At 43.1% G+C, this 26904-nt stretch overlaps 1 protein-coding gene across 1 annotated transcript in view; it reads right to left on the reverse strand.

The window, feature by feature from the left end:
* Nucleotides 1-10132: 10132 nt before the first annotated feature.
* poln (polymerase (DNA directed) nu) overlaps nt 10133-26904 on the reverse strand; it is a 69801-nt gene continuing 53029 nt past the window's right edge. Inside the window, exons 21-27 of the mRNA XM_071523547.1 lie at nt 24543-24625; nt 18132-18263; nt 12249-12359; nt 11690-11768; nt 11103-11170; nt 10706-10767; nt 10133-10219 (exon numbers count right to left, since the gene is read on the reverse strand). Coding sequence (XP_071379648.1) covers nt 10133-10219; nt 10706-10767; nt 11103-11170; nt 11690-11768; nt 12249-12359; nt 18132-18263; nt 24543-24625 — 622 coding nt within the window. The remainder of the gene's footprint in view (nt 10220-10705; nt 10768-11102; nt 11171-11689; nt 11769-12248; nt 12360-18131; nt 18264-24542; nt 24626-26904) is intronic.

Consider the following 26904-nt stretch of genomic DNA (forward strand, 5'->3'; position numbering starts at 1 on the left):
CCCTCCCACTTCCACCAGCGGGTTTAGACCTAGCAGGGTACGATGAGAAATTTGCATACTGTTTCATTGGGGGTGGATGGAGGAATGGATGGATGGGGAGGGGCAGATATGGCTCCCTCGAGAGAAAGAAGCGTAAAAAAGTGGGGGGTTGTGGCATACGCTCAAACCCAAGCTCTTTTACGATGGTTCTGCAGTGTCACATTTGGTGTGTGTGCTGTGGACAGAGCGCGGTCACACACAGACTAAGTCGTTTGGCCTTTAGCCAGTCTCTCAAGACACCATATTGAAGCACAGCAAGAGTCTGGTACTAACCCCCATAGTGAGAGAGAAGGACGACTGGATGGATAGGGGGGAGACGCACTCTGTACATCCTGTGTCCTAGATGGAGAGGAAACAACACAGTGCATTTCCTTGCCGTCCCTCCTCTTCGTCCTCCTCCTCCTTTATTGTCTGATTTGGTGGAGTTACCCCACCTTCCATCTCCTTTATCCTCCTCTCGATCTATCATCATTTTTTTATCACTCCTCTCCTAATTGGAGCTGTGGAGAGGGCCTCTGATTGGTTGGGATGACAGGAGGGTGGAGCTTTCTCGCTGCGATGTCGCACAGACAGATCCCAAGATACACTATAGATGCATGTCAGAGCTTGTGTGTGTGTATGTGTGTGTGTGGTTAAGAGTACGTGACTGTGTATGTTACTGTGTGTGTGTGTGTGTGTGTGTGTGTGTGTTTGACGGCGCTATGGTCAGATGCTGGACCATGCCTCAACCGTGTATGATGAACAATTAACCTATTTCTAATTTAAATCTTATGTTTGATGCATGAACACACATGCATCTTTCTTGCTATGAGTCAAGTATTATCTAACTAAACAATACTGGTTTCTATGTGTACTTATAAATTGTTTACTGATTGAAGCAAGATAAATTCTCACATTTTGAATATGTTTAGTATTTGACTGATAATTAGTAATTTTGTAACTTTAAAGTCATATTACTACATTGTAGTATGCAAATTTTACTGTCAAAACTACGACAATTACAAAGTAGCTGCAGTCTACACACCATATACTTAATCCAGGTTATTGGGGATCAACTTGGGTAAGACATGACTACTAGCAATATTTGCAAACCTACAGTACATAACTGAGCACAAATAGCAAATAAATAAATATACCAATATATTGGCATTAGTATTACCCCTTTATGTATTTATATTGTGTATACAGTTGAAAACTCATGTAGCGAACATACCCTCAAAAAGACGTTTCTCCCATAACACCTCTCTCCATCTCCATCCTCCTACCATACAACCAGCAGAAGTAGATTCAACCACCCACCACTATGAGCCTAAGTTGTGTCATCATACTACTTGTACAAAGTAAAAAAAAAAAGCGACAAAAAAATTCACATAAGATGAAAAAAAGAGAAAAAAAAGAGATACTAACGTAAACATCATGAAGCTACCACTGACCCTTCTTGCCTTGCCACCCCCCTCCCTCCCAAACACTCCCTCCCTCCCAAACACTCCCTCCCTCCCATTCATGAATCTGTCTGCAACCCTGGGCTAGACCCTACACCTTCCATTTGAACCCTGCCCACCCTCCATTGACCTTTAAGCCCCCCCCCGATCCCAGGCCCCGCCCATTCCCTGCCCATCTCTGCATGCGCCACAGAGCCTTGCTGCGCTGCTTTTATTATTACATTTGAAGCTTGTTGGACCAACCCTAGACCCCGCCCCTCCTGGGATGTCATCTAAGCAGTGTGACGCTCCCTCTGCAGCTATGGGAGGGACTAGTGCCAGGTTGCAAGGATGATGCATTGTTGTGTGAGTATGTGTGTGTGAGAGAGAACATAGCAAGTGAGAGAGAGAGAGAGATAGTGTGTGTGTGAGTGTTCAGAGTTGGTGCAGACATAAGAAACACTCACCAACTGCGGCACTGCCTGGATGACATCATGCCTGCCAGCCAACCAACTGTAGAATGCAAAAGCAATGCAAGTGTGGCATGCCTCTGTACCCGGTGTGTGTACGGTGCCTGCCCTGGAGAAGTATAGAAAAAAAATCTAACTGATATATATATATATATAAAAAGAAAATAAGCTTCTTTTTTAGATGAACATATAAAAGAAATGTGTGTTTCTTTGTTTGAAAAAAAAAATAATTATACCGTTTTGCATGAAACGTGTCTTTGAATGCAAATATAACTTTTGGAGGAGACACTCCTAGCACATGGCATACAGTGGAATCGCAGACTTGTCATTTTGGTTACGGTTTATTATTTTTTTTTAAATGATCTTGATTCTCTGTAATCAGACCAGGGTGCAAAATTTACACCAGCCACTAGCCAATGCTCCTAAATCTTTGGCCGGGGCTGGTAAATATGTCTAATCTGCTAGCCACTTTGGCAGGTAACCAACCCTTGTTTTAAAGTCCTATTCTATTCTAAAAAACCTAGTTGGAAAGCTGAAAGTGGCTGGTGAATTTCTGATTTATCAGACACTGGCCTGTGGACAAAAAAGTTAGTTTCCTTCCCCGATCACAATGGGAGCGTGGGCGTCTCTTCCAGTGAAAAGCCAATAGGTATGACTGCCAGTAATAAACCAGCTTGTGGTGAGGTTCCCAAACGCTTTGCAGTACTAAAGACCATCAATGGGCATTGGACAAAATGATGCAAAAGAAAACAGGTATTCCCACACAGTCCACAATGCAAAACCCTGTGCTTCATTACCAGCACCAAACAAATTATGTTGCACCTACTAAGAAGCTTTGTCAGGTCTATCGTTTGCAGATAAAGGAAAACACAGGCAGCAGGGCAGTTTGCAGTGACGGTCCCATAACTGAAAAGTCACAGGGAACAGCCATATTTCAGAAGTGTCCTCAAACAGGACACTGAACCTGCTCACTCACTGTACATTTCTCTGGGTAACAGTGTCAGCTAAAGGCCTAAAACCGTAAACAGATACCTGTTTTCTTTTGGATCTAACTTCTGCTTAGACTGGCACCGATATTTTTTTATATTATGGGATATACATCATCCCCTTCTTACCACCGTGGACAAAATGCCAGGTCCCACGGCACTGTCTAAGGCTCCTCACCCTCCCCTCCCTTTTTTCAAGCCATGTGAAACGAGACACGTCTACAGGACAACTAACATGTTCGCGGTCTTTAAATTTGAGCCGAACTGAGATCCTGAACTAAGGATTCCCTATGAAATCCTACACAGTAAAAAGCAAGGCCGAAACGCACTGGAAGCATCAGACACTTCAAAAGTAAACGCATCAGATGTTTTGATCGGGCCAACATCCAGCGGTGCGTCCAGCCATCCTGATGCATCTGCTCCAAACTTAGTTGATGTTGGAGAGTCAACAGAGAAGCAAATTGTCTGTTTCTCATGAGGTTTCTGGAGCCACAGCAACCATTGACCTAATTTAAGGCAAACTAACTTGCAAACTTGATACAGTGACTGCAAACTAAGCAGAAAATTAGGTAATAGGATACAACTGATCAGAGATACAGCCAAATACAGCATGAATATAGTCTAGCTCTTCTACTAGTTGGTCTCCAAATATAGCAGCAGACTGTACAGCAGACTATGGGACATCTTTTATGTCACCCTAAATAAAATCTGATGTCGCAGTTGTGAAATTTAGGGGCCAATGCTGCTGAGGCTTCAAATTTCCTCCCTGCAGTGTGCCGCAGATTTGGAGCGTCAGTTATCGCTTCCAGTGCGTTTCGGGCCTTGATGATCCAACCAATTCTCTAATAAGACTTGGGTGAAGTCAGACCTGGGTCTGTTAACGCCAGAAAGAGTTGAGAGTGAGAGGTGGGCTTTAAGAGCGTAGCTACGTTGCTGAGCTAGATTGTACACAAGACTCTGGTCTGGATCTTGTGGAAGAATGTGAAGTCTATCAATTCTGAGCCATTTCCGCTGCTGCCGTCTAAGTTTTCGCCTGCTGAAATTTAAAATGCTCCTTCATGTATGTGGGGGAAAACGATGATGCATACTGGTACATATTCTGAACAAATAATGTAATATCATTCAGAACGCCTTTGCCAAGGCCTTACACACTGTAATCAAATGCTGAAGTTCAAAAATCTTGAGGACTGCATGGCTTAAGGTAGTGAATGAGTGATTTTGAATCGTAAAGACAAAAGTGCACTGACTATAATGCATTTACTTCTATTGGATAAAGTTTCTGAGTAATGTCTGTGTTTCTCATTTCATGTGAATGCTATGCCCTATGAAGTCTCACCTCCGATTTGATACTGGTAAAGCATACTCAATATTAGAATGTAGAAATAAACCTGTATGCAACTTCTACCAGAGTGTAAATTTAGTAACATACCATTCCTCTGAAATTTTCTGCTGACGTACAATCCAAAACCAATCTCACGCTTTTTCTATTTGGTTTTCTGTGATTTATTTGTTTTGTTTATTTTGGGACAGTGTGAGTGTGCTTTGCTATTGGTTGAGGTTAGAGAAAGGTATGCTGCATAAAGGCCTCTCCTATTGGAGCCGGCTCTTTTAGTTAGAGTGCTTTAGAACCCAAAAATGATCGTCAAATGCTCTCTCTCTGGTGGCAGACACAGAGGCACAAGCTGAGGCTGCTGGAGCCAAAGCTTCAACTTCAGCAGTTCTTTAAGTCTTAAATCACGGCCGTATTCAGTACCGGCCGTTAAAAAACAACCAAACAGTAAAAATATCAATATTTCTCACAATCAGCATTTCATTCAGATTATCAACTGGTGAAGAAGTATAGATTTCAAAACTGCACAAATGTACAGATCCTGTGGGTGTGGTGTGATAAATGTTACTCTGAGGGTGTGTGTCCATTCTCAGCAGCCTTGAGGCGAACACTCATAGGCATGAATGTAAACTGCCAACATTTAAGGTCTTAGAGAGATTTTATGTTGTTTGAATCTTTCCTTTGTTTGCTTTTTTACTTTATGAATGAGAAGGATAATGGGAAAAAAAATGACAAGAAGCAGCTATTGGTTCTTTCATTAAGTGACAAAACCACTACATTAGATGTTAGACATGTTGTGTGATTGTAAATAGCTCTATCTCTACCTATCGCTAATGTATTATTTACTGCTACCTATCATCTCTGCTGGTTTTAACCAATCCTGATGGAGTTTGTTTTTGTCTGAGAAGATGGCTGTCGCCTGGAATGTTCCACCTAAGGAGGAGGGCGAGGGGTGAGGGAGGAACGTGCCACTTTGGCAGTTTAAAGCAGGGAGGAGGGGAGGTGGAGGGGGGTCTGCGGCAACAGTACTCCACAGCATGGACTCCCTCTCTCTCTCTCTACCTCCGGTGAGGATATCACCCCACTGTGGCAAATACAGAAGGACTCACACTGGACTGAGGCCACAGGTGCCAAGAACACATAAGCACTTGTAGCACAACTGTGTCTTGTTTTGCTATTACAGTACAGATATTTTTTTTTAAATTTCCTATAATAAACATTGAAAAAGTTTTTTTTCCCCTCCTATATTACCAACTGTATGTATCATAAGCATATATACAAGACATGATACCATAAAGTATAATTCCTACTATGACCCATGGCTATTTTTGGAGGTTGAAATTTGCCAAAGGTGACAGTTATTGCTGCATTTTTATTCCTTATGTGGCTATATTTTGTTCAACACAATCCTGTACTTACTTGGTATCACTTGGAAAAATCCTGCCCACGTGCCATCTAATCAAGCAATAAATACAAACAAACAAACAAACGAAAACCACAAGATAACGAGATACAATCTTTAAGGATTTTATTAAAAACGCGAAATGCTGCATTGATGTTATATCCCTTATACTGTACCAATTACTGATGGCGATGGTGCCATCACAGTATTGGCATGGCAACAATACCACTCATTATGTAGAAGCCTGAAGAGATGTTTGATTGTACAATGATTCTCTTTTTTGTATTTTTCTTTACAAAGAGGTGTCAAAGATGTGTTTTTTAAAACTTGAAGTTGAAGTATACAGGTGTACCTCTGCATATTTGTACAGATGTCAATGGGAAATGGGGGGAAACGACAAAAGGGGGATAACGGCTGCTATAGTATGAGATGCAGGTTCAAGCAGACAGGACGAAGATGGCGTAGCAGCGCTCTGAAAGTGGCCTCTGCTTTAAGTCTCTCTACTGAGCTGTCGGTGTTCAGTCACGACGACTTCTGGTTAACCTGTATCACTGAAACAGTTTCTTCTTGCACTGCAACTTCACTACCACCACTCTGTCAGTACGATTCAAAATAATCAAGTAAAAACAGCGCTCTGCAGCTGCCAGAATCACAACTCTGAAACCACTTGATTTTTCTTATAAGTGAGATTCAAAGTCTTTCTTGAATCCGCAATTTAGTAAATGTAAAGTTGTAAAGTGTATTTTACTGTAAATAGCATCTGGGGGTTATTTTTTGATCCTTTTGTAACAGAAACTGTGGATTTAAAATATATAAAATATTTTAAAGAGGTTTACAGCACTAATAAAGAGATACGACTGTAGCGCAGATGTCCCTGTCTGTATTATCTCACAACAAGCCAATAAAGACTAACGGCAGCCACTTTCAGAGACTACAGCGCACGCCATCTCACCCACTGATCTTTCCTTGTCCTGCCTGTCTGCCTGAACTCGCATGTCGCTAGAGAGAACCGAACATTGCAGCAGCAGCGGTGTTAGCTTCTAGCCGACATGGTCGTGGATATCAACGGCTCTGGACTGAGCTATCTAGCTAGTGAGCTGCTGTGGTGCGAGGGACTCTCTCTGCCCTGGAGCCCTGTCATGGCTGTTGTCTGTTGCCAGGAAACCGACCCACACAAAGCACAGCAGGGGGAATGATATGCAGCCGCACTGCGGGGAGGCAGGCGGGTCAACCAGCCGGCCCTGATGGAGGACTGGAAGGAGGGATGAATGGATAGATAGATGGATGACAGAGAGGGACTTGGAGGGAGGGGCGGGGCGATGAAAAGAAGATGAGGGCAGGGAATTAAATTGCAACCGAGGGAATTGTATGGAGGGTTAGGGGACCTGTAGGGGAGGAAGGGGCACTTTGGCTACAGTGAGGAATGAGAGAAAAGGGGCCCTTGGGCGTATAAAGCAGACTGCTGGGTAAATAGTGCCTGGGGCCCACTGGGGCACAGAGGTTATAGGGACTTAGAGGGTTGTGAAGAGAGGAATGGCAGGGCCTAAATCAGAGAGAGAGAGGTGTGGGGTCAGAGGTCGCCATGTACAGTACGAAGGCCAAGTAGAATGGACAAAAGCAGGCTCAGTGATTCCCAGGGAGACGATGCTAGAGATGAAGGAGCGTGTCAGAAGTGAGGAGGAGGAGTGGGACCTGTGCAGGACTGAGACACAGAGTGAGGCGCTGTTGGTTCAACCGGTCTGCCCCGACCTCAGTGAGACTGCAGTGACGACCTGGTTTCTATTGGGGTCTATTACCTTTCAGTTCCCTTTCTGCCATTCCTTTGGAAGACTGCTGTATTACCATGCCAGGATTACTATTATTATTACGATTATTAACCCTTTCTTTTTTACTGACAACAATGGGAACACTGTATAGATGTAAAGATGAGGTTTCCTGCATTATGATAATGATGACGATGATTGAAAAATGGATGTACATATTGTATCAATTAAAAATGACGATGCATTAAGCTTTTATACGTTCCAACGGTGAATTGATTTTTTTTCATACTGGTCCAGAAGGGGAAAATGTGAACACTGGGAATAATTTGTTTCAGATAAATATTAAAGTAATATAAGGGTTGGTGATGACAGCCGCAGGTTCTACTCACTCATCTCACCGTCGCCATGGGGATGGCAGCTAGGGGAAGCTAATGCCGTTGCCCTTGACAACTGCTTTCTGAGGGACCCTCAGGCGTCGCCTTCCTGTTAATGGCACAGGTCATTAAAGTACAAGCATCGCTCACGGCCAAATGAACATACTCATATCCTCATCTGGAAGACACTTACATTTTCATCTACATCACACACATTACAGGCAATTACACATGATATTAATGTCTAAGGAATATAATGGCTGCCAACATAGTTCTCCATCATGTGTCTGTCCTGCATCTGGCTATACTTGTGATTACATTTAATTAAATGTAGTAAAGTAGAAGGTGACAGGCATATTGTTAACACAAATATTCTCTCTGGGTGCCAGCCAATGCTGAAGTGAACAAAAATGAAAATGCTCCTACTGCTGCAGTGCTGGTGCGCTGTTGCAGGCATTGCATGCTGTAAAAGGGAGACTTTTACAATGGCTACAACTGCACAGAATAGAATAATGTAGAATAATGTGTCAAAGACTGAAAAACATCAGCTGAATCATAGTATTTGTTTAACCTCCATCCCTCCTTTGAACAGCCCTTCCCTAGAAGTGCAGAGTACCCTCTAGAATTTGCACACATACCAGTCTCACGCTCCCCTCTCAAAGGGGGAAGGCCATCCACCCTTAAACCACAGAACAATGAAAGAATAGAGGGGCAGATTTCCATAACACTGTCCATTGGTCTGGCTCCAAAATGCTCATACTGACCTGGTGAGAAAAGCTTCACTCACATCAGCATAGTCACACAGAGAGCACATTCCTGTCAGTGGGTTCAACAGGCAAAGTGAAGGGCCGCTCCACTGAGAAAGAAAGGAAACCAGAGGAATATGAATACACGACAGGACAGAACTGCTGGCGAATCTGCTGGATATTCCAAATGCCACCTTTGTACCCTCTTTAAAAGAGACAAGTCTTATAATTAGCAGCCAAAATGAGGTGACATTTCAAATAGGTAATGGGGGTTAGGCTTTGTTTCAAATGCCACAAGGCGTATGGTTCTGCCTAGACCCATTTTGTAGGCTTAAAGGGTCTTAATTGGAGGACAGTGTGTAAGGGGCAAAAAGAGTCTCGCTGTCTCTGCCAGAGGCAAGGAAACTGGGTCAGTGGGCCTGGAAGTCTGTGTGACTGTGTGTGCATTCATGGTGTCTGTGAGTGTGTTTCTGAAGTGTATGTGCGTGTGTGTGTGTGTGTGAGAGAGGCATGTAGGAGACAAAAGGGAGAGTGGGCCAGCCCAGCGCCAAATGAGCAGATAAAAGACGAGCTGGAGAGAGTGAGGCGCTGGATGCTCGCGGCTGAGTAAAATTAGATCATCTGCTTTGAATCAGTGAGTCACTTTGAATGCAACCAACACAGGGAGGAAGTTTATTAGAGAAAGACGGCAAGACTGAAGATCTAGCGTGGCTTAGTGAGCATTAAAACAGCGAAAGCGAAATCTGTTAAATACAACAGGCATTTACCCAACTCTCTCCTTTGCTCTTTCCTAGAACTTCTCTCATATCATTCTATGGTCACAGGAATATTTTCAGTGACTATGGCTTGAACTTCCTGCTATTTGTTGCTTCATGCTTTATGGACACAGTGTAGTCTATGCCTAAAGACATTTTTAAGCACATACAATCAATGCTAGTTTTATTTTTTTAAGAACAAAGAATAAATACAATAAATACAATAAAGTTGGGCATGGAACCTTTTTAAACAGTATTTCATATTTCAGTTATAGTTCATCTCAACACTGCCTCATGGCCTTTCATACTACAACCTTTTTTAAGAACCAATAAATATTGAACAATCTCTCAAAAGTGTAGCTTCACCTTGGCAACGAGGCAGAGAAAACAGCACCGGTCTCAACAAGATAGTGTGAAAACGGAGGAGGAGGACAAGGATTCCATTTTTTTTACAGACTGGAGAGAGAGAGAGATAGAGAGAGAAAAAAAGAAGAACTGGCGCAATCCAGTCTGTAGCTGCTGCCGTTGCCCCCGGATACGGATGGAGTGAAAGCGAGAATTGGGAACTGGAAGGAGCTGCAGCTGCCTGGTTTCCATAGCAATGAGGATGCAGGATGAGTGGAGGGAGAGAGAGGGAGAGAGATGGAAAAAGAAACTCAAAGAAAGGAGAGAGATGAAACCACACTGAGAGGGAGGGAGAGGGACTGAGAGGGACCAGAGAAATGTCTGGAATGGTGAAAGGTAGATATTCAAAAAAGAGAGGCGTGGCGATAGAAAAAGCAAGAGAGACAGTGGAGAGGGAAGAGAGAGAGAGAAAGAGAGAGAGCTAAAGGGAGGGAGGAGGACTCAGGGAGAAGGAGACGCTGGAGGGATGTTCAGCTCAGACATGGAACCCCAGGACTTGCCACTGGAGACTGCCACCTTCAGGGGAACCTGGGAAACACACACACACACACACAGGAAAGAGGAAGGGTGTTAGCATACGGGCGTCGTCCGCGGCGACCTACATCGACTCTCATCACTCACCTGACTGCTGCCTTGTGACAAACAACACACAACACACAACAAACAAGGACCGCAAAACTCCTTCATGAATAAAACACACACTGAGCTTGTGCTGCTGGCTAGGCATCTTTGGCTAATGACCTTGACTAATCTAATAAGTCTTGACCTGGTAATGCACACAGTGAAGATATTATCTATGCTGTGTGTGTACCTGGTGGTGGGTGATATTGCCATAATTTAACACATTTTTTCCCCCACATGATACGGGTGCTAGTGTGTCTCCATGAGTCTAGATCCCAAGGCAAGACGAAACAGCTGAAAAAGTCATAAAACCCTCTGCACCATACCATCTCTGGGCACGATAAGTGACACTAAACTACTGACTGATTTTAAATGCAAGATCCATTCACTCACCTTGAGATGAACTCCTAGACAGTCTATGTGCTGCAGGGACTCCATAGTACTCTTCACCAGAGCTGTTTGTGAACGAACATGCGAGCACAAACACAGACACAGACACAGACAGACACACACATGCACACTAATGACTACTAACTAACTACTACATCCACATCAATGACCACACAGATACTGGTGTATTATTATCAACGAAGCCTAATTCATCAAGTGTAATACAAGCAGCTTTTTGGAATATTGCCACGTAAACAAACTTCCATTTTTACTCTACCATATATTTTAAACATGGCCTAATATGTCAGTGTCTTTAATATTCATATATTAAAGCATATAGAGATATTGGTAATTGAGGCCCAGTGCCTTAATTGGATGATGTATTTATTAAGATGTTCACCTGCAAACTGCTCCACCTGGGAGTCCTCCACCTCATACAGCAGCTCATCATGGAGCTGGGCTATCAGCCTGAAGTCAAACACAGATGAGATTCACACACACATAATACACCCACTACTACTACTGATAATAATAATGATATGACACTCTATTGATCCTTATAGGAGCAGTGTTTTGCTCAAAGACACTTAGGCAGGGTGGATGTTTGCCAGCATGGGGGCTCAAAAAGACTTCTCTCTCTACTCTTTACTATGCCACCCAGCTGCCTCAACACAGCCAGGGTGGGAAACTGTCATCAGCTGCCAGTCCAATGCTGGTAAATCCTGGCTGTTGCTGTTGAGTGTGTCTACTCTAGCGGACACTTTGCCATGTGACAGCAACAATCATTTGGAGCTCTTCTACTCTGAACATTTTAGTTGGCTGGTAAAACAGTGAAAGTTGCTGATGTTTTTTGGCATGATAGACTTTTTAAAGAGTCAGAGGGGAAGGGGTTGAGTGTTAGGTAGGAAATGGAAGCATCGGTGAGTGATATGAGGATTTGGAGGAGTTTATAGTATCTTACAGTGATACTGGTGGTGGTTTTGGTACCTGGCAGAGAGCGAGCTGGAGGAGGAGACCTGGGAGAAGATTCTGATCATGGCCATCTTACACAGATCAGCAGCAGAACCTGTACACACACACACAACATTTTGCAAAGGGATGGCCAAAGGGATAGTATTTAGCCTGTAGGTCAGGCGATGGGAAGATACTGAATTGACTTAAATTGACTGACCTTATCCCCTAACCCCTAATTTCAAAAATACCCCTATTCCTGATTCTCAGAATTAAACTTGGTAACACTTTATTTTCCAGGTCCGCAATTTGCTAATAATTTCCTAGAAAGGAACTGTTGATTTCTTGGGAAGTTTCCTGGAAAGAACCATGAAATATAATATAATTAGAACATTCATGGTTCCTTCCAGGAAACGTCCTGAGAAATTAACAGTTCCTTTCTGGGAAATTATTAGGAAATTGCGGACGCGGAAAATAAAGCGTTACCAGTTCGATTTTCGGAGACATTTAGACCCCATAACGTAATAAAAACATAGGTCACACACACACACACATACATGGGCGCAGACACTGATACCCGTCAGTGGTCAGTTACCTTGGACCACAAAGTTGACAGCCTGTCTCTCGGCCTGCATGCGGATGCCCCAGTCTGGGGAGTGGATGTTAGGGAGGGTCCGCCGACGACCCATGATGGACAGAACATGACCTAGACAACAGCAAAAACACAGGGAGAAATTGATAATTAGCAGTCATCATTCTCAGTACAATACATGATGTATACCCTTTAATCTACAACAACACTTCACAACACACGTTTAATCCGATTTAGGGGAACAGGACATCACAGGAATATCCACATATCAGTTAATTTATTCCATTTACGCCACACTTGTGTGCCAGAAAAACAAGCGAAGGAGGTGCGGCCCCATGACCCGGGTTAAACACTGACCTCTCACACCAAGTGGAGTGGAGTTTGACCGGGTCTCATTTGATTGAGCTTTACCAGGGTGCTTTTGGGGCGCAGACTCTCTCACCCTGATGGTTGACCCGCGTATTTCCCGAGTCAGCGGTGTGAAAGGGCTATAAATGAGTCCGCAGAGCAGTGCTAGGCGTTGAAGCTCTCAATTTCTAGTGTCAAATGCTCTGCTGTTTCTGAGCCATCTCACCCATGAGCAGATCGCCCCTTTTAGTCAAGTGAGTCATCCATAATGTATATGTTGAGCAGAGCTACAGCTGCAGAGAGCAGTTTTCGGAGAACGGTTCGATGAGAAGTGATTTGTTGATACAGCATTATGGGTGATTATGGTAACGGCAGGCTTACAATGACACAAGCACACACACACATACATACACACACAGACACACAGGTACATACACACACAAACATGCAACACACACAGGCACACCACGCAGGCATGCAACACACATACCTACACACACAATCACAAACAGGTATGTAATACACACACAAACATTTGCACACAGTCACATAATACACACACAAAACAAATAGACACACAATACACACACAAACACAAGCAGGAACGCAACACAAACATGCACTATGACATGATACACACTCACACACACCAACACACACACACACACACACACACACACACACACACACCGGTACATTCCATTAGTTGGACAATGGACCAGGCTTTGTAGCTAAATCCCTCTTAGTATCCCTTACTATGAGGAAAGCCATCCAGAGCATGCACACTGAATGACCCTCTTCCCAGAACAGAACACACATACACACACACACACACACACAGGCACAAGCATAAACACATAGGAAATTACTGCACAAAAGATAGCAACAAACACACAAACCTGCCCGCCCGTACACGCATACAGATACACACTCACTGTGAATTCTCCTGTGACACACGTGTGTGTGTGACCTTTTCACCAGGAATGTGACCTTTCGTTCTGGGGCCCAATGACTTTGTGTCAGTGATAAAACACATCATACAACAGCGCTTTCCATCTATGGACAGGTATGACCATAAATCGTACTGGAATGCGTCTGTGTTTTCACACTCAGCAGGCTGGCTTTTCACAGTGCAGGCTGTTTTCATGGTCGGTAGTGTGGAGAATGTGGTAATATATTTGACGGGCAACAGCATTAGAAAGTATTGCAATGTGTGACTGGTTAGAATATCTTCCCACGTCCTAGATGTATCACTGGGAAATACATCTGTCCTTTATCTATGTCAGAATATCCAGATAATGACCTTTTGGAGAAAACTACTTTATTTTCCTTATCTAGACAATCTTAGGGACGGGACGATAAAGCTTATCTCACGAAACGATTCTATACACCAGTTGGGGTTCACGATTCAATACACCCAAAATATGGAGTCTGACTCTGTGCAAATATTATCATTTGGATGGATAGCTTGTGAAATTGTGATGGGCAAGCCGTCTCATTTGTGATTACTACAGCAGAGTAAAATGCAACTAACACTGCGATTCATTTTACTGCCCCATGATAAGTATTGTCACATTTTTGTATTGCAATATATCGAATTTTGATATATTGTCCCATCCCTAAAAAGCGTGTGTAATGTTTGACTTGAAGTTGCCCAAATTGCTGACTACGAACATGCAGAGCCATTTGTGTGCCAATGTGCCAAAATCTATGACAGAGGATAAGGGAGGCTGAAGCAACAGCTAAACTGAAAATCCCTTTTTTATTAATGATGAGCCTTTGCCAGCTCCTTTTTCCAAAGTGTTTGAAGTAGAAATATCTTGTGTGTGCATGCGTGGGCATCTGCATGTGTATGTGCAGGGACAGGAATTTGACAGTGCATCAGCAAGCATGTGTGTGTGTGTGTGCTTGTGTATTAGGGCGGCAGGGTGTTTACATATGTATGCAGATCTAGGCTTCCCTGTGTTTGCCACGGCCTTCAGATGACTTGGCCTATTTCCTTCATCTCTGTGATTCCCCCCGTTGTTATTCAAAATTTAAAAAACAAAATCTTCCGCCTCCTCCTCTTCTTCTTCTTCTTCTTCTCCTCATCTTTTTATCTCAGGCAGTCTTTAGAAGTGAGGGTATGGCATTCATCCCAGGAGCGTTGAGGAAGTGTACAACGTATGTGGAGAACAAGAGGACAGGCTAACCCTGAGAGGTGGCTTTAACTCATTTTAATATCAAAGACAGCGAGTCTCCAGCAGCGTGTGTACAAAAGAGAGGGAGGGCAGCCATGGCAGCCACAGCTATGCAGTAGCATAGCGTGGTTTATAACACAGTATAATTTATGCTATCATAATATTCCTCCAAGTTGGCCTTTGGTGTGTAGATTTTTGTCAAATCCCCCCAAACCCAGTGTTCTTGTCCTTTCTCTTCTTTATCTTCTTCCTTGTGGGTGGGTAGATGCAAATCACAATGCAGTCGAAAAACATACACATTTTTGACCTCTCTTCTTCTTCCTCCATTTCCTCCACTGGCTTCTTCTTCTTCTTCCTTCTCTGCCATTATCTCCACACTATCATACTGACCCGTTCCAGATAATTTACCCTTTCCAATACATTTACAACACATACGGCAGTAGCTGAGCCAGCAACCGTGCAGCTTGGCTCAGCTCAACCTGGCAGCATCCGCCGGCTCTGAGCAGGATAGTCGCTGTATCAGATACCAATCAACTATAAACTGTGCAGGGCGGACAAGTATCCCCAGCAGGTATTAATCTCTGTTCCCCGAGTCACAGCACAGCGGCGAAAACAGCCCATGGGTCTGCTGTGATACGTCTCCTCCCAGCCAGCATGGATTACAGTCGAGGATTTGATTGATCAACTAAAAATCTCTGGTGGGGAATGAGGGGAGCAGAAAGACAGAGAGAGAGAGAGAAAGAGAGACATAGAAAGAGCGAGACAGAAAGAGAGAAAGTGTGAGGTTAATGGGAAGAGAGAGAGAGAGAGAGAGCAACAGGCAGTGTAAGAGAGAGACAGAAAGAGAGAAATATGGAGAGAGAGAGGGGGACAGAGCGAGAGAGAGAGGAGTTAGAGGAAAGAAACAGAGAGAAAGAGTGATAGAGACAGAGCAAGAGACAGCAAAAGAGACAGAGCAAGAGAGAAAGAGAGATGTAAAGATGGAAAAAGAGTGAGAAAGAGAAAGACTGAAAAAGAAGGAAAGAGAGTGAGGTAGATGGGAAGAGGCCAACAGGGAAAGAAACAGAGCAAGAGTGAGAGAGGGTGAGAGACAGCGAGAGAGAGAGAGAGCAAGACAGAGAGAGTGTGTAGGACAGGCGGGGCAGATAAATCCCGGTGCTGTCTCTGATGGGAGCATCGCCATGGTGATGAGCTGAATTAAAGCCGACTGCTTGGCGCAACATCACTCTGCCCCGTAGAGCGGGCGAGCTCAGGGCCAAAGTTTCCGCGGTGATCTGTTGCGCGGCGTCTCGGAGGAATGAGTCCATTACACCGCTTCCATTAGGAGGCTGACACGCGGAGGAAGGGGCGCCGATGAGCACGGGGGTGTGTGTGTGTGTGTGTGTGTGTGTGTGTGTCGCCGGGGATGGGTTGCTGTGGGTGATGGAGCGATTGTCTGTGCGTGACGACGGGTCAATGGTTGTGATAAAGGTGTTTGCCAGGGAGGCTAGCGCAACCAACATCTACTCCCTTGACCTAATTCTCATAGTTTACCACAACATAGGGCAAGGAGACAAATAACATCTTTTTTTTAACCCTTACGGTGCAAAGCAAGGTGACTAAGAACCTATTTTTCTGTGCAGTAATGTCCTGGGAGAGCAGCTGAAGTTGTCATCGTGATGTTAATGAATATTGACATAACAGACCTCGCAAGTGACATCAGCCTTGCCCAAATATGGACTAACCCTAACCCTCTTCTCTGTGGGGACAATGAATGGGGTTTTCATATAATCTTCCCTGTCACAGTCTGCGTTTGATGCAGGTTTTTCAAAGTTGGTATGTTTTTTTTTTTATTTTTACCTACGTATATCTAATGGCACTGGGTCCATTGATTTCTGTAATCGTTTAAGCAGTATTTTATACAATAAGCTAATCACTTACGTGCATACTATAATTTGCGTCTCTCGCTGTCTCTCTCTCAACATCTAAGCAGCAGAGTGAGAAAGTTACTTTTGCTAATTTAATGATATGCGCCCAATTGTTTACCTTGTTGAAACTGATTACAGAAATATACAGACCCAGTGCCATTAGAGAGATAAATATACGTAGGTAAAAACATTGACATCAGACAAACAAGGTCTATTGGCCCTTTTTGCTTGTTTGATTAGCATGTGATTGGTTCATAGTCATATAATTAGTCAATTCTCCTAAGAATTTTTAGTAAGACTGGAGGAACGCTGTGTATGGCAGACACATAGGAGAAGGTTCTGGAGACAGAGAAATTGAAGTCTTAACTACAACACAATCTCCAGGCTGATCCATAGGTAAACTGTGGGCCACTATTAGGAAAAGGTTAAATAACTGACTTGACAGAGGTAGTAAATATTTATAGGAAAGTCCCATCTTTGAACTCCAAATCACCGTGCTGGATGTTCAAAGATCTCCCTTTGGTGCGGACTGACCTTATCCTGCGGCCTGTCGACACAGGATCCATGTATTCTGTGTAACGAGGGTTAAAGTGCAGCGTCTACAGTATTTTGTGTGTGCTCCAGTCTCAGGTGTGCTGTGTTAGCATTTCAGTCAGAATATAAATAGAGTGTCCCGTTTGAACCATCACCTCCCTCCCTCCCTCCCTCCGCCTCGTCCCCCTCAAGTATTGACCCACGGCAGTTTGTCTCATTCCTGCCAATGCAAGCACATCTTCTCCTCCCTCAAACAAACACACATACACAAATCCAGAGTGTGTGTGTGTATATACTGTATATATGCGTGTGCCTAAGAAACACACACTATGTAGGACGGTGTAGTGTATCTCAAATACACATGCCCTAACCCACACACAGTCAAGCACACATACATTTTTGTTACATATGTGGGGAGAATCTACTGACTTCTCACTCATTTCACTCTTGCTTTTGACCTCTAATCTTCTTCTCCTCCCCCCTCCCCCGTTCCTCCCTATGTATACGTCCTTTTCTCATCTATTTCTATCTTTTATATATATCTCTATTAAATTTGTTTTATCCTGTGTTTGTAAAGCGTCTTTGAGCACCGAGAAAAGCGCTATATAAATGTCATGTATTATTATTATTATTATTATTTGTAAACTTTAACACCGACCACAATGTTCCCAACCTTAACCTTAACCTGAACATGAACCTTCATGTTAGCCTTAACCTTAACACTAACCCTTACCTTTAATTGTAATCATAACCGCTAATTCTATAAATAAACATTATCCTATTGAGCCTTGGAAAACGGTTTTCATAAGTGTCCAATTTTCTCTGTAGTCTATTCTTGTGGGAACATTTGGAAAGAAAAATAGATGCTGGTTAGATGATACACACACACACACACACACACACACACACACACAGACCCTGTTTGTGGCACTGCTGGATGGTCCTGTGGATGAAGGCCTGGACCTCTCTGTAGGTCTGGAGGAAGCTGTCCTGGAAGCGACTGGCCTGCTCAGCGCTCACCCCCAGGATCCCCGACAGACGCTCGCGACCTGCAGGCAACGACATTTAATCTTATCTTTATTCATCTACTTGCTGTATTATTTTCAACACGTTCAGTTGTTGTGATTACTAGCCCTAACCAAAATGTGTTTCCACATAAAGCTATAAATAATGAATGAATTGGCCTAACTACCACATAAGAGGTGCTTAAGACCTTGAGCACAGAAATGAACAAGCAGAGATACGGAGGCAGCTAAACCAGCTTAACCATGACTGACTGAAGAGTGTGAAAGAGATGAGAGAGGCCGGAGGAGAAGAGAGGCAAGTTGATAGGGAAAAGGTGAACGGAGGACAGACCGGACTGGAGGGTGAGAGAAATGTAGAGAAAATGAGGAGAGCTAAGTGGAGGGCAAGAGATAGAAGAGGAAGAGATAAAAGGAGAGTGTGTAAGGATCAGGGCGAGACCGCAGGGGTTCTCTGTGTGTGTGTGTGTGTGTGTGTGAAACGATAAAGCTAAGAAGGCAGAGGTCCACTGTGTGTGTGCGTATGTGCTTGCCCAGGATGTTGCCCAGGAAGTTATACGTCAGCCGGTGGCTTAGGACTAGAAGAGAAGGCTAGGAGGTGAGGAAGAGATCGATAGAGGAGTGTAGAGGGTGAGCTAATGGGTGCCACAGGTCCTGTGTGTGTGTGTGTGTGTGTGCGTGTGTGTGAGAGAGAGCTCCGAGGGTGTGTGTGTTGATGCATGGTTGGTGATGAGTAATGTTGTGCCAGACAGCCACAGAGCCAGTAGGGGGGTCAGCAGGGGGGAGAGTAGGTCCAGCAGAGATTGGCCATGAAGCCTCCAATCTGTACAGACCCCCCCCTCCTCCCCACCACACACACACACACACACACACACACACACACATCCTCTACACACACTGGAGGAGACACATATTCTTACAAATACACATCCACAATTAAGCAGTAATATACAGTATAAGACAGACTGAGCTTTACAGGCGCTGTTAGAGCATTACCGCTCTTGAACAGCGGCTAAACAAAGTGGTTGCTCATTAGTATCTAAGCTAACACAGGTGTGCATTTATATGGTATTTGTAACACAAACCAGGCAGCACATACAGATGCAGATAGCTCACACATATACACACACTCAAACACAAACATAGGAATCAGTACTGCATTAATGTACACTGACATGATAATAGTTGCAGGTGTGTCTGTCTCATGCAGAACCTCATTGAATTGAACTGGAGACTTCCAAATGGACCAAACCACCATGCACTAACATCTATTCATTTTCAAAAACTTTTAAAGCCTTATTTTATTTTTCTCAAATCCACAAACTTTCAAGGACTGGGAACCCTGTTTTAACTATGAATTAGATCAGATCACCATCAGCAGATCATCTCTGAATGTGTGTATATTTACGCTAAATTTCATAATTCTGAACATTTTACGCAATCAAATAAGGTCTATTTGTCAGGGGTTTGGATAAAGGAGGCTTTATAAAATCACCAAAGACAGAGAGGAAAACAGTTGTATCGTAGTATCATACAGTTATGATACCATTTCTAAGACAATACTTTTTGGATATCCACCTTTTTGAATAAGATCACTTTTCTGTGAGCAATACAATAAGTCATTTTCTGTTAAACATTTACTACCAGAAAGGCTTAATAGAAAGAACTGAAAGTTTTTCAGTGCATTTCAGTAGCTTTTGTTGCTTTAAAATCAGTGATGACGCCAAAAATCTGAATGTTACCAACACAGACATTGTTTCTCGATAGTCAGCCTTAGACTGGGAGCTGAAGACATTTGATTTGATTTGTGTTGGCATGTCTGTCTGCGTGGTGGGGACATGGTGGCTGCCTGCCACACACACAAACTGTCATAGAGCTAACTGATATGTCAGGACCAAGGCCCTGCTGGCAATGTGGCTAGCTGTGTGTGCGTGTGTGTTTGTGTGTGTGTTTGTGTGTGTGTGTGTGCGTTGAGCCACGAGGCAAGTGAGTGTGCATCAGTCCAGTGTGTGTGTCTGTAGCAGGTTTAAGAGAATGAGACAGAATCATGTGCGTGTTGTGGGGATGTGTGTAATACATGCTGCAAACTAGAGAACACCGAATGTGTGTGTATGTGTTGTGTGTGTGAGTGTGTGCGTTTGTGTGTGAGTCCCCAAATTCCCGCTGAATGAGGTCAGTTCAGAGTGACCTTCCACCTTCATTACTGATGCTCCCTGCACTTCTCCTCTCCTACCCCCCCCTCGTCAAACTCTTTAAACCACCCAGCTCTCCCTCTTTCATCTCTTCATCATCTCTTTTTCTTTTCGCCACACATCTCTTTTCTCCCTCGCGATGTTCCAGCTAGTTCTGCTCTCTTTTCTTTCCATTTTCTCTGTCTTTCTGCCCCCTTTCTGTCGCCAGACTCTACTCTTGCAAAACGATTGAGGGCATGGTAGTTTTTGGTACTTTTGAAAGGATAGAAGGTAACTGAAGTCCTCGATTGACAAATTGGTATCACTTTAACAGAGCAGATCCCCTAGAAATATGGAATGATGAACTTCTGGTAATAATTTTTTTTAGATACAGAATTTAAAAAATCTTTATATATCTTTATGAAGTAATTTTTTCTCATCTCTTGCAACCAGCTATCTCTATTAAACTGTTTTCCTGCCCTATTCCCCTCTTACTCCCTGTTTCACCTCTCCTCTATCCCTCCTTCTCTCCTCTCCCATCTTCCTTTCTTTTTTCCCAGAGCTCAACACTCAATACTTGGCCTCCTTATTTTCTGACCTATTTGTATACGTGTGTGTATGCATGTATGTGTGTGTGTGTGTGTGTGTGTCCATGGCAGTGCTCTGCCCCTCCTCCCTCGCCTGATTATTGTCTTGTGGAGAAAGCTTCCTTTTAGTATTCGGTATCCATGGCAACGCATCCTTCCATGAAGAGCTGTCTGTCTGTGCTGATCAAGAGCTCCCTCCATTCCTCTCCTCTCCTCTCTCTCAGCCCCTCCTTCTCTTTCTCTTCCCCTTTCCCCTACATTACTCTCCTCTCCATCCCCCCCATTCTTTGCCTTTAGCCTACATTTTCTACATCTGCCTCGCCCTGCCTAGTTTCTCACTCCGTCGCTTTCTTTTACATCTCTTTACGCACTCCTCGCTTTCTCTACATTTTTAGTCCTGAACTTTCGCTTTCCGATCAGACGTTTAGATTTGCCACTGCACGCATCACATGCGTCCCTACATGGCTCAGATGAACGGCTTTTACACATTTGTTTCAGTGGCTATTATTGTAGAGGCTTATTGAATTCCCTGGAACTGACTCACTCAGCGGTGTGTGTGTGTGTGAGAGTGAGTGAGTGTGTGTGGGAACGTGTATTTGTGAGTGTGTGTGTTTTTTTCATCCCACTGAGCTGTGACTCCTACTAAGGTAGAAATACCACAGAACACTCCATCATCACACGCTTTTGTTGAGCTCCTGAATACACTCCTGTATTCAACACAGTGTGTGTAGAAAGAGAGAGATAACCACTGGCCTAGTACCCTGCATATAGATTCTCATCTAAACCATGCGCTTTCAGATCACTGGTGATTGCTTAATCAAATCAAATGTTCCATATTCTATTATTGACATGATGTTATGTTGAGGGAGAACAGTAGATCATCTGTTTCTATAATACATATTAACTGCATCATATGGAGGGACAAGAAAGAGAAAAACAATCTTGAGAAAAACAATCTAAGTGATGCCTTTTATTAAACTGATGATAATCGTTAATTTATCCCCAGCAGTTAGCCATGTCGACTCTTATATATTTGGCCGTCTCTGCTGTCAACATACTATAAAATTGTCAGATGGTAGAGCAGCACCTGTATGAATAGTGAAACTGAAATGACTTTAAAAAGTTTATCTCCTGCTCCAACTAAAAGTGTTGCTGGTACAGAAGTGGACTGTAATACTGGACTGGACTCAATAATTTAGATTTCTAGAGTTCAGCAATATTGAAAAAAAGAAAATAATTTCAATTTCATTAAGAAGATGTGCTGTACTTGTCAAGATGTTGACATAAGATGCCAAAAGTGAAATAAAATAATTCTGTTTCAAAAAATATTCTAGACTAATAATCATGACTAATATTTGTTCAGGTTCAGATAAATGAAAATAGATTGTATCGCTATTAGATTACTGTGACAGATATCTGGATATTACAAATCTAATAGTAGCCTGGACAGGAGCCAAAATGACAAGGCATTTATAAGAGACAAGCTATTATTAGAGACAATAAGGCAACAAGATTTTCTGTAAACAACAGAGACAAATTTCAGTTTTATGACCACACATGTTCTTCTGTGTCACTATTAAGACCAGCAGTACTTTAGTCAAAAGGTCACACAGTTGATATTAGAGTTGTGTGATTCATGTCTTAATTGCTGCATGAGTGATTTTCAATATAAAAAAATATTTTGGAACAAGCGCTTAGCCAGAACCTGAAAATGTCCCAGGCTACTATACACTATTACCCTGTATATACCCTGTATGATTCTCATCCATCTGTGGATGGTGAGGTTTTTGACCAAGAGGAGAATCTATGATTTTCGTCTGCCTTAGGCAGTGAGATCTGACGTAAATATCAGATCAAGAGTAGAATCAGGAAGGACAGGGGAAAAGAAAATTACAGAAAAACATATGGGTTCACTCACAATGTGCATCTAAAAGTGGGAGTATTTGTTGTGATCTTTCATCTTTCTATCTCATTTGATTTGAACTGCACTAGTTTACTTTTTTAAGTCTTTTATCTTTTGTATCTCTTGTCTGTACTTTTGCACTTTTTAATTGTAAATCTTTTTTACCTTTACTGTATTTTTATCACTCTGTAAAGCACTTTGAATTGCCCCAGTGTATGAAATGTGCTATACAAATAAAGCTGCCTTGCCTTGCCTATTATTTGAGAGCAGACATTTATTAGAAGTATTATGGTATTCTGGTAGTCAGTGGCTGGGCTTACAGACTGTAGCAGAGGCTCATATGGTGAGTTATGTGGGCCCATGGAAAACAGTTGTAACTCTACATGAGAATTTAATGGGGCCATCGGTAATAAAACCTGATGAAGAGTGCAGACTACCCATGTAACCTCCCTCCACCACACACATGAAAGCACAACCACACACATAAACATGCACACACACCAACACACGAGCCGTGGTCAACAACTCGTCTACTACGTCTGTGAAATACATCACACACGCGCTCACGTACACACGCACATGCATGTACATACACCCTAAATACATACACATACATACACCATATACACACACACACACACACAATTGTTAGTCAACACAAGACTATGATGTGGTCTCTTACAAACAAAAAAGCCTGTCACCAACAACTGTAAATCCATTGCTAACGATGACAGGCCTAATTGGCCCAGATATTAATCACGCAAACACACACACACACACACACACACACACACACACACAAAAACAGTTATTCAGTCTCTCATGACATTGAGATGAATCAGTGTGGTCACAGAAACACAATTTCTGAAGGGCCTCCAGTGGTTATTGAATTCAGTGGTAATATGTTACTCTGTATGTGTGTGTTTGTGTGTGTAAGTGCACGCCAGTGTGTGTGTGTGTCATAAATGGGTCACAAGTGACACAGGCAAGCCACTCTTTGGGCCACAAGGGTGCATTATACATTCATCTCCCCCTCTCCCTCTTTCTCTCTATTTTTATCTTCCCCCGCCCCTCCACCCTCCACCCTCCACCTCCGTCCGCTCTGTGGGATAAGGGATGCGATCCACAACATAAAAAAAAGGGGAAAACACAGAAAAACAGTTATCTTCCATTAGAAATCAATGGGAATTTTATGTCCAGAGAACTTCACTATCGCTTACTTTCATCTCCTCTCTCTCTGTCTTGTGTTTTACTGCTGTATTATCTCTGCCACTAACACAGTTACCCTCTTCACAAGATGAACCACTTAGGTCCAAACAGGAGCTAAATGACATTTAGACCTATTGATTTGTCATTTTGAAACTGTACAGCTCCATTATCACCTCCCAGACTGGTCAATCGACTGTGCGCACTTGTCGATTGACTTTTAAAAAAGATTTTTTTAGGCTTTTAGATGACACTCTTATCCAGAGCAGTGACTGTGCAAGTTGGGCTCAATGTAGACATAAAGTCTGTTCAGGAAATACAGCTTACTGTTTGATTAATTGTTGATCGATAAGTGTTTGAATTCATTATCCTCTATCAATTATTTCCATTCACTGCTCTGTGAGAGTGCATATGTGTGTGTGTGTGTGTGTACACTCACCTGCCCCGTACACAACAGAGTACACAATGCGTTTGGCATGTTCTCTCTCCTCAGAGGTCACTTCTCCCTCACTCACCCCCTTCCTGGAGAGAGAGAAAGAGACAGAGAGAGAGAGAGAGAGAGAGAGAGAGAGAGAGAGAGAGAGAGAGAGAGAGAGAGAGAGAGCGATAGGGTGGGTAATGAGGGGTTTATAAAGAGAGCTAATATTGACAGTTACGTTTTTGGAGAGAGAGAGATATAGAAAGTGAGTGCGAGAGAGAGGATGGTAGATTCATACACCACAATACACTACATACGGAATAAGTGTGTGTTTCTATACCAAAAGAAGATGAAGTTATTTGAATCATTATTACAGCTGGACTCAGAGGTGTAGAGGTGAAGAGTTTTCAAAATGAAATACTCACCATTCGAAAAAAGTAAAACCCACTCTCAAAATGATTGATGACACAACATCTAAACAAATGAAGGCACTTTTTAAAGTGGAATAAGTAACTTAAGTCCTTGGTTGACAAAATGATAACTCTTTACACAATGGATCACTATGCTAGAGATATTGAACAATGACCTTTAGGTAATAAGTAACTTAAGTCCTTGGTTAACAAAATGATAACTCTTTACACAATGGATCACTATGTTAGAGATATTGAACAATGACATTTATGTAATGACCCTGAGTGGGAAAAGACAGAGAGAAAAGGAAAGAAGAAGGGGCAGTGGGGAAGTGAGGATAAGGACACAAAGAGAAGGAGAGAAAGGAGAGAGGGAGGATAAAAAATATGAAGGGTAAAGTGACAAAATGGAAGTATAGACACAGGGAAGAGGGAGAGAAATAGAGAGACTGAGGAAAAGAGCAGAGAGAGGAGGAGAGAGACAGAGAGAGAGATGGACAGACAGAGAGAGTGATAGTCCAGTTATATAATGTGACTTGTAGACAGCCGTAGTATCAGGGATCAGACAGGGTGGGATGACACGTCTGCAAAATGGCATTTCTGGAGGCACTGACGGGGAGCTGCCACTGCCGATCAGTGTTGAGTGAGCCTCACACACACACACACACACACACACACACACACACACACACACACACACACACTCAGAAAAATGACAAATGTGTCTGGTAAGTTTCAACACTCCAGCATTTTACAATGTCTGATGTAGCCTCAGGATAAGACTCGTAAAAATTAGATATTCAATGTTACACCACCTCTTCTCTGCCCCTTAACTCTCTCTCTCTTTTTCTCTCTAACAAACACACACACAGGCACACACACATACACACACACTTCTCTGTCAAACATTGGGTAACCTATGAACTCCAGTGGGCGACCCAAAGGTGAACATTTCCCTCCATGTCCCGTGCGGGTGAGGGAGCATCATATTAAGTGCTCAGTGCCCTCTGCTGGACAGGCATTAATCCACTGGAGCCTACTCAGCTTTATGACTTTTTGAATTTTAGTCTGTTTGTCTTCACCAGGCACATGTAACAAAGCTTCTACATTATTAACCTTCCCTAAAATCAGCTTGTTGCTGTTGCAGTGTTAGCGTTTTTCACTGAAATAAACTGGGGTACTGCTGGCTAGGAATGCTAACAAAGCTAACAGGCTGTGGGCAAAAATAGCTTTGTATATTTTTCACCCTCTGATCTACCCCTCTTTCTTTCTCTTTCTGCAACAGTCTGGTAAGGGAGCTGGTCCCAGGCAGAGCAGCAGAGAGATCTGAGAAAGTACAGGGAGGGAACGACAGGAGGATGAGGGAGGAAAGGAAGAAAAGGAGGAAAAGGAAAAAGAGAGGGAGGGAAAGAGCAAAATGTGAAAGGACTGAATAAGGAGGAAGGAGCAGCTATAGAAGAGTGATGGAGAGGGAAGGGGAAAGGGGGCAAAGAAGACATAGAGAATGAGTCAGAGGAAGGAAAGAGAGGGGGCAAAAAAAAAAAGAGAGAGTGAGTGAGAGAGAGAGAGAGACCAAAACCACTAGAAAAGAAAGGCAGAGGGGTCAAGAACAAGTACTAAGTCTGAAATAGTATGATATTTAAGAAGGGGGGCAAGAGAGCAAGAGAGGGTGAGCCCAGAAGAGCTGTTGTGTGACCGGTTAAAGTGTTTAAAGGAGACAGAGAGAGAGAGAGAGAGAGAGAGAAACAATGCGTACCCCCAGTAGAGGTGTTAATTTGGTTTGTGCGACCAGCTAATGTGTTTAACCAGCCACCTTTAGCCACACGCTTGACTGAGATGGATGACAGGAGTAATGTTAGAAGGCTGGGACGACAAAGCGCTCACACACACACACACACATATACACACTGTCAGAAAGAGAGACCGACAGACACGCACAGAGAGAGAGAGAGAGAGAAACAGACACAGAGACA

This window comes from Centroberyx affinis, unplaced genomic scaffold, assembly GCF_046629955.1.
Source record: "Centroberyx affinis isolate AG114_WGS23_722 - 3 ecotype Tasmania unplaced genomic scaffold, CSIRO-AGI_Caff_v1 ptg001094l_1, whole genome shotgun sequence".
NCBI classification, from domain to species: domain Eukaryota; kingdom Metazoa; phylum Chordata; class Actinopteri; order Beryciformes; family Berycidae; genus Centroberyx; species Centroberyx affinis.